The following is an 8,856-nucleotide window of genomic DNA, read 5'->3' as shown; positions in this document are numbered from 1 at the left end:
ATGAGTGCAACCATGCATTATAATTTAAAATTCAAGATATTTGCAAAATGATTTTGATTCGCTTTGCTCAGTGTTTTTATTTGATAAATTTGAAGTGAGTATATTACAGTGTTCAGTATTTAGGCTACTGTAATAGTTTATTATTAATCATTAAAAGCTTTTTTCTTTAAATGACTGTTTTTATATGAGATGCAAGAGCAGAAGCATCTATACTGTATAACAGTACCTGCCATGGCATGGAGAAATAAAATAAAAAAATCAATATTTCTCGCCTAGGGTGTGAAGTGCTTGTGAAGTGCACACTCAACCTGAAATAGACATGCAGCTAATATTCTTTTAAAAGGCAAAAACAAAACAAAAATGTGGATGGGTTTTTATCAGTTGATCTTTAATACAACCACAAAAGTATTCACATTAAAGGAAAAACATAACTCTTCATGATCTACCATAAAGAGATCTCTGAGGCTAAGTTTATGCCGTTAGGCAGAGTGAGTTCACAACAAAGCAAATGTGCCATGTTGTGTCATTTTCCAAGAAATTGTACACATAAGGCTTAGGGTACGTTAAACTCACATTTCTAATGGAAGCGCAGAACTAATTGCACATGCAAGAGAAGACACTTTCACAGTTATATGTATAATAGCTAGAAAGTCCACTAAGGATATCAGCAGAATTAAAAATGCATCTTTATATGGAGATCAATTATAGAGAACAGTCCGATGACTCCTGAAGAACTGTCGCAGAGGTGGTTCGAGGAAGTCTGAACAAGAAACCAAATTCCTGTTTCAACAAATCTACAAATAGTGGATCAAAGCAGCAGCAAACACAAGCCAAACTGAACGAACATCACAGAAACAGTCCATCCTGATTAACTCACTGTGTTCTTCCAAAGTTCCTGCTTCACTCAAGAGGCCACGTCCTTTGACTTCAAACAAGTGCAATTACGTTTGTCTTTTTCTGAAAGTCGAAAAACAGATTGGGTCTGTCCATTGTATTTGTCAAGGTGCAGAATAGAAAGAGACTGGAGAGAGGGAAACTCCTAAAATGTCAGTGGACAGACACTCAAACTCATATCTCGATTCTCAAACCATCAAAAAGCTTTGGCGTATTTGCTGCATGTTTCAATCAGTTGTATAGATATCAGTTAGTGTTGAAAGTCAGATTCTTACGGAGCTCTGCACATGACATGCGGACATATGTAAATCATGGAATGAATTCTGAATTCTGACGATGTATATTTTTCTCCTTGCAAAATGTGTGGGGCTCTGTAGATTCATTTAATGAATGTGGAGAATTATTTTATAATGCACATCACTTTTTTTATGCGCTGGCTTGTTTTTTGTTGTTTTGAACCAAACAGTTCAGCAGAAAGAAGCAGAAGAGGGCACACAGTCTTCGGAATCAGTCTAGGCTGTGGATTCTGGAGAGTTCAAGGTTTGGTCATTCAGTCTTGGTTCTGACAGACCCAGAGATCTCATTACAGGGTGCGTCCATGATGTTGTCTGAGTTTCATGACTGGAGGAAAAAAGAAATATGACATCTTGATTAAAAAAATGAAGTTACCATTTAAAAGTTTTAGGGTTAGTATAGATTTTTGAACAACCCATGCTCATTGGAAATACGTGACTCTGCCTACATTTTTGCAACACAGGAATTATGTACCTCCAGGTACGTTTACCTGCACTTTTTGGGTGAAACGTCCACCGGAGGTGCTATAAAGTGATAATATTTTTTCTCCATTCCCAGACTGATCTCATGAAATGGCGTATGTATGACATCGCTTTTTAGCGTGTTTATCAACGCCGTTACATTCTATCCCCTACACACTGCCCCTACCCCTAAACCAACCCATCACACACACACACACACACACGCACACGCACACGCACACGCACACACACGCCCTAAACCTACCCATCACACACACACACACACACACACACACACACACACACACACACACACACACACACACACACACACACACACACACACACACACACACACACACACCCTAAACCTACCCATCACAAGAAACATTCTGCATTTAAAAAAAAAAAAAAAAAATTGTATGTTTATAAATCCATTTACCTTGCGGACAAACACACATATTCAGACACATTTTGAACGCGTAACTCAATCCCTTCCCTAAACCTACCCATTTGTGTATTATATTATACACAAATGGTGTATAAAGAGTTAAGAAACCTTTCTTATTATGTTGAAATTAGTTGTACTGCTTAATATTTTTGTGGTAACATGCATTTTTTTAAAGGATTCATTGATGAAGAACACTATTTGAAATATCATTTACAAAAGTCTTTACTGTTACTCTCAGTGAATTTAATGCATCCTCGCTGAACAAAAGTATGAATTTCACTTTTGAATGGTTCATACAGTACACCTACAAAGATGCAGGACATTTTGCATGGAGTGAATGCTGTGGTGCTGGTGTGTGTGTAATGGAGAATGCTGGAATGATGGGTGTGGTGTTGCGTGCGACATCAAAACTCTCAAAAGTGTGATGGATGTCTGCAACATTGAACTAGGCTGTTTTGAAAGTCATGCAAATAAAAGAACATGCTCTTGGGAAGGGGAGATGTGTTTCTTGTCTCTAGAGTTGAGGTTACATTTAGTCAATAATACAAAGAGTCTGCTGCTTTTGAAGCGCAACAGCAATATCTGCACTTTTGTGTCATTTTGTTTAGAATATTTGGTTGTAGTGTGGTTATTTTTAATGCATATTTTGAGAATTTGTACTGTAGGTCAAACCGTTTATCTCTTAAAGGGGGGGTGAAATGCTGTTTCATGCATACTGAGCTTTTTACACTGTTAAAGACTTGGATTCCCATCCTAAACATAGACAAAGTTTCAAAAACTACATTGGACATTAGATGGAGTATTTCTGTGTTAAAAATACTCCTTCTGGTTTCTCACAAGTTTCGGAGAGTTTTTTCGAGTATGGGTCCGCTTGATGCTCTTCTCCCGGAAGGGTGCGCGCGTGACTAGAGCAAAAGAGCAAATGCACGCCCATAAACACTGCTCTCAAGCTGCAGATCCACTCGTCCGTGCAACACTTCTGTCACACCGCGCTCCACTTTATTCCTACGGGTGACATCAAGCGACTTCAACGCGTCCGCATAACATCCCGGGAAGGCAGCGCTGCATTTGAACCGATGTCGTGTCGCAAAAGTGGATCTCCACGGTTACTGCTGTCACAGGACTTCACGAAATCAACAATGTTACCAAAGAAGTGTGTTTTTGATGGAGCGGTGACGATAAAGGTTCGCGGTCGTGCTTTAAAAGCAGGCGGTGAGTAAAACTGCTTCAAATGTCTATGCTGTTGGCTATCGTCGCATAAGTAAACATCAGTAAACAACACGATCGTGTATAACGTTAGTTAATATATCAATGGAGCATGCGATCTATGGTGTGCGTTTAAATACATTTGTTTAGCTGACCAATATAGGTGTCAGTTTGTTTATTGTAAAACCACCCAAACATAAGCCTAGCGTTCTCACAAAGCGTGCCTCGTCATTCAAATGCGCTAACGGTTACTCCATTGTTGTTCTATGTATAACGTTACACTAGTCTGACGTGCAAAACCGTTTTGCTTGCTACTGCTAAGGTTTAGTCGCATACAATAGTCCATAAACCAAATCATGTCCTCTTAAACTGTGAGTAAACACACACAAATGTTGACAGGCCACTAAATACAGTACATACCACAGAGACGGACGTCCTGCTGTTGCTGTTTCTCCTGTTCAATTTATTTCAGCCTCCGGATCTGATTCTGGATCATATCTGTATTAGTTGAATCTGATTTAGGGTAGCGTTTTCTTCTCCACGTTTGAGGACGTCACCGCTTTGTGCGCGCTCGTCATTCTTTAGCTCCGCCCACACGATACGCCTCCAGCTGCTCGTTTTTTTCCGGAAAGACTCGGTACAGCCTATCTTTCTTTTATAAATATAATAAAACTAAAGACTTTTCGGAGATACGAAGGATGCAATACTACTCTATAGGTACTCAAGATTGACATGAGATTGACTGAAACTGAGTGTTTCACCCCCGCTTTAAGAAGTACCATTCAAAAATGAGAACTGTTATTTACTTTTGGGAAAGGGAGCTGAAACGAAGGAACTAATTTTGTGAATGTATGCAATTCACAAGCATGTATAATTGTATAATTGAAGTGGACTTACTTAATGTAGTATTTCACTCCATCTGCAGTGTATGCCTCATCCCAGCCATAAGGTAAACCTGTAGAAGAAGAAAAACGGACAGAGAAAACAGTTACATCTACTCTATGTGAGGACAACAAACAAGATACTGGAGAAGTCTGAAGCCAAAATGAAAAAATTAAAATATGGCTTTGCAACATTACTCGCTGATCCTCTTGATCCTGAAATGCCAGTGACCATGACAATTTGGATTTCGGTATAAAAACTCCTTCCACATACAAACACATTTCCTCAAATTCACTTTTTATTTTCCAAGCTTTTAAGCTAGATTCCGATTGAGGACTGATGTTTGTACGGCACTCAGGCTTTATTGAATGGACCTTAGTCAAAAAATTTGAGCAGACGAATATGAGCTGAATGAGACCGGTCAAAATGCCCCCAAGTATGCCACCAAAAAAAAAAAAAAAACAGAACAAGAAAAAAAAATGGTAACAAATCCCTGGCAGAATTTGATCTTGACACTCCCTCTGTACGTGCAGGAAGTACTATTGACAGTATGTTCACTGGCATACACAATGCCCTGACATGACTTTATAATGGATTTCTCATCAGGAACATGATCTTACTATGAAAAAAATGATGATGAAAAGAATACACAGAGTATCCCACCATCTACATTTCATACACAATCAACATTTTGACAGGAAAGGCCAAAGAATAATTTATGTGCTATCAAATTTCTACAAACAAATATCCCTAGCTATATTCTGTAGTGCCTATGGGAATTTACAGTAAATTGTGTGTTGTCTACCTTTCCACTAATAAAAAGTAATGTTCCATTTATCATTGTGTCAGAGGCCATTTCTTGAATATTGGTGGTGGAACCAATTTTATGTAATTTATGTATTTAATTTTGTCTTTTTCAATTACACTTTTTGGTAACACTTTAGTTTAGGGTCCAATTCTCGCTATTACCTAGATGCTTATTAACATGCATATTACTAAGATATTGACTGTTTATTAGTACTTATAAAGCACATATTAATGACTTATTCTGCCTGACCATTTTCCACATACCTCAATACCTAAACTTGACAACTGTTACTTATTATTAATATGCAATAATAAGGAGTTTTTTGAGGCAAAGCTGTAGTTAATAGTTGTTCCATACTGAGAATTGGACCACAATCTAAAGTGTGACCATCTTTTTAGTAAAAGGAATTAAAACATTAAAGGATTTAAATGGATTTGAGGGAATAACAAAAAAGAAAAGAGTAAAAGAAGAATAGGAATTTCTATAAAATAACCTTTTTTCAACTAATTGCAAATAATATTTCTATTTTTAAAATATACACTGTATGGGTATGTCAATCACATTTTGTCTCATCACATTCAATCACATTAACTACACTGTGAAATGATTCAAGTTTAGTAGTTTTCATTACTGGTTATCACTGTTGGTTATTCAACATTTTGGTCACACTTTAGTGTAGGGTCCAGTTCTCACATTTACATTTACATTTAATCATTTAAGAATGATTAAACGCGTCTGCTAATCATTTAGCAGATGCTTTTATCCAAAGAGACTTACAAAAAGGGGAGAGCAATAGACGCAACGGAAAAAAAACAAGGGCAACAACCTGCAAGAGCTGTAAGAATTCTCAGTTAATCGAGCACAGTACACAAACAATTATTTTTTTTTAAAGACAAACAAACAGAAAATTTAATTGGATAGTTAAGTGCTAGTCTTTATTGGTCAGGTGCAATTGGAAAAGATGTGTCTTGAGATATTTTTTTTTGAAAATGGCTACAGACTCAGCTGCACGAATTGAGATGGGCAGGTCATGATACCAGGTGGGAACGGTCCAGGAAAAGGTCTGTGAGAGAGATTTCATGCCCCTTTGGATGGAACCACGAGGCATCATTCACTCGCAGAACGCAAGCTTCTGGAGGGTGTGTAAGTCTGAACAAGCGAGTCTAGGTATATTGGTGCAGAGCCAGTGGTTACTTAGTAGGCGAGAACCAGTGACTTGAATTTGATGCGAGTGGCAACCAGTGCAGTCTGATGAAGAGAGGCATGACATGCGCTCTCTTCGGCTCGTTAAAGACCACTCTCAGCACTGCATTCTGGATCAGTTGCAAGGGTTTGATAGTGCATGCTGGAAGGCCAGCTAGACAACAAAAAATAAACTACCATTTTACCACAATAAACTCGTAATTACTGCTTAGTAATAGTTACTAATAAGTTAAGTTGTTAAGTTTAGGTACAAACAAAAATATAAGCCTTCAAATTAAATTGAATAATACTTTAATTGAATATTCAATTAAATTTGACGGAATTTTACTATTAACTGAAATGCGTAAATCTTAAAAAAGGTTTACATTTTTATATAATATGATATAGAATATGGTCATGCAGAATAAGGCATTAATATTTGCTTTATAAGTACTAATAAACAACCAATATCCTAGTAATATGAATGCTAATAAACAACTAGTTAATAGTGAAAATTGGACCCTAAATTAAAGTGTTACCAAACATTTCTACTCTAAATAATCCAACAAACAGAGACAATCTGGCCGTTTCTAATTATTGGGGATAATTCTGGCCTTAATATGCATTGCATTTGTAAATACACACCAGCTAACGTTTAGTTCTAACGTTTAGATAACCTTTACAAAACGTTAGTGTAAGTTCTGTGAATGTTCCCTGTTATCTGGGTAACTATGGATAATGAAAAGCATCTAAGCCTTGGTTTATCTTCCCTAATTTTTGTTATCTTTATCAGCCTTGAGAATCAATGGTCATTTCCTGGAATATAAACAGAATGTTTTCTAAAACTCGCATTCATCTCTAATTTCTAGTGGCCATCATTTTAATTGAGTCTTTCAATTGTACAGCTTGGTTATTTTTTTTAAGATTGGAGTTGTTTTTTTTGTTGTTGTATTGAGTGTTCTGATGCATCCACAGTGATCACAAATCCTTTGGGACATAGTAACAGAGTATAGCTCATCACATGCCTCTTTAATTCAATCAACTCTTTGTTTTCTAAAGGCCTTGCTCTAGTAAGCAAGAGTGAATGATTGCACTAGATCAACACTATGATACTGAAAAGACAATTTCAGCTGCCTCAAATTACTCCTCAGTACATCAGATATAATTGGGATGAGCAAAAGAAGCTTTTCTTTAAATTAATTTGATGTTTTTCTCTATTAAAGGGACAGTACGAAAATTCTGGCATCATTTACTTATCCTCACGTCGATCCGAACCTGTTTCACTTTCTTTTTTCTGTCGCTCAAAAAAACGAGACATGTCGAAAAATGTTTCCTTCATCGTTCTTTAGTAATAGAAGATATATAATAATACAGGTTTGGAACAACATGAGGGTGAAGAGATGCTGGAAATTGTCATTTTCGGGCGAACTATCCTTTTAAATTATATCATAAATCCTTATTGATTCCAAAACATGTCTCCCCATCTTATTGATGAGACACAGAGTGGTACGTAGCCCGTCACATGGCTGAAAGAACATCCATCACATGGAAAACACTGCCTGTGTCTGTGCTAGGCTGAGGTTGCTCTCTTTGGTTTCAATCAGTGTGATGAAGGTGGCCCTCCATGTGCAACTCAAAGCGTGCCTCGTCCTCCCCGCAGGGGAGCATTCAGGCAAAACGTGAGCATCACTGAGAGGTCACATGCTGCCAGGTGTGTGGAACACGTTTTCTGTCCCCTAGGCAATCACTTTAGATCTTTTTCCCTCCCTCAGCTGATCCCTCAGTTTTCTTCCCTTAATCCAACAGTCTGTCCGTCTCTCTCCACTTTTTTGTGCATCATTTGGTACCTTGGAAATTTAATTTAACAAAAGAAAAGTAAAAACAACTAACAGTTGTTAAATGATCCCATTTGTAAAATCATATTGTATCCACCTTATTTTTTGGAAGTAAGCTATTTTCTGTGAATGTGAGAGATTTCCGATTCATAAGCCACTGTAGGGAAATAACGAGAAAAGGTGCTGTAAATGGTAAAATTATTTGAGCTACAAAGCAGTGTGTTCATAATTACGCCAATACATTAAAAAAATATCAAGCAGCATAACAAGGTTTTTCGTACAGCTGAAAAGAACTGGAAGCGGATGACACTGGAAGCCAGACACATTCAATTTACAAATGGCCTGCGCTTACGTGAAAAATTAGGTGGATAGACAAATTTTAGAATCTTAAAATCAAAAAAAACTATTCTTATTCTTTTATGGAATACTGCAGTATTTGTTATTAATTAGTTATCCGTGCACATCATTAATATTATTATTATTATTTATGTGCAGTTCATTTCTAATCTTTAATCAAAATAATTCACCTCCCTCTTGCAGCAACATCTCATCTCTTCTCTGATGGTTGAGGGCGGGACAACCTGCCACTCACATGAGGTCACAGCAACAGCAAACCACAACCATCTAATTCATCCCTGATGGACAAAATCAATCAAGCCCTGAATTTCTTTCTTGTCCGAGAAGTCGTTTCACTCGGGTACATGTCAAAATATGAAACAAAAAATCTACAATTTCATGACAACTTTAAAGGGATAGTACACTGAGGAAAATCATTTATTCAACTATGTGTCATTCAATACCTGGATGGCTTTCTTCTGTTGGACCCAAAAGGAGATATTCTAA

At 37.1% G+C, this 8,856-nt stretch overlaps 1 protein-coding gene across 5 annotated transcripts in view; it reads right to left on the bottom strand.

Annotated features, from left to right (window-relative positions):
* Positions 1 to 367: 367 nt before the first annotated feature.
* Positions 368 to 8,856, bottom strand: part of stxbp4 (syntaxin binding protein 4) — a 46,188-nt gene continuing 37,699 nt past the window's right edge. For all 5 annotated transcript variants that reach the window (XM_067429173.1, XM_067429172.1, XM_067429175.1 and 2 more), the window contains 2 exons: positions 4,204 to 4,261; positions 368 to 1,515 (listed from right to left, as the gene is read on the bottom strand). In XM_067429173.1, coding sequence (XP_067285274.1) covers positions 1,407 to 1,515; positions 4,204 to 4,261 — 167 coding nt within the window. In that variant the 3' untranslated portion in view covers positions 368 to 1,406. The remainder of the gene's footprint in view (positions 1,516 to 4,203; positions 4,262 to 8,856) is intronic.

Source organism: Pseudorasbora parva, chromosome 21 (assembly GCF_024679245.1).
Source record: "Pseudorasbora parva isolate DD20220531a chromosome 21, ASM2467924v1, whole genome shotgun sequence".
Taxonomy (NCBI): Eukaryota; Metazoa; Chordata; class Actinopteri; order Cypriniformes; family Gobionidae; genus Pseudorasbora; species Pseudorasbora parva.
The sequence above is the reverse complement of the archived record's forward strand: the minus strand, read 5'-3'. Positions and strand labels throughout refer to the sequence as shown.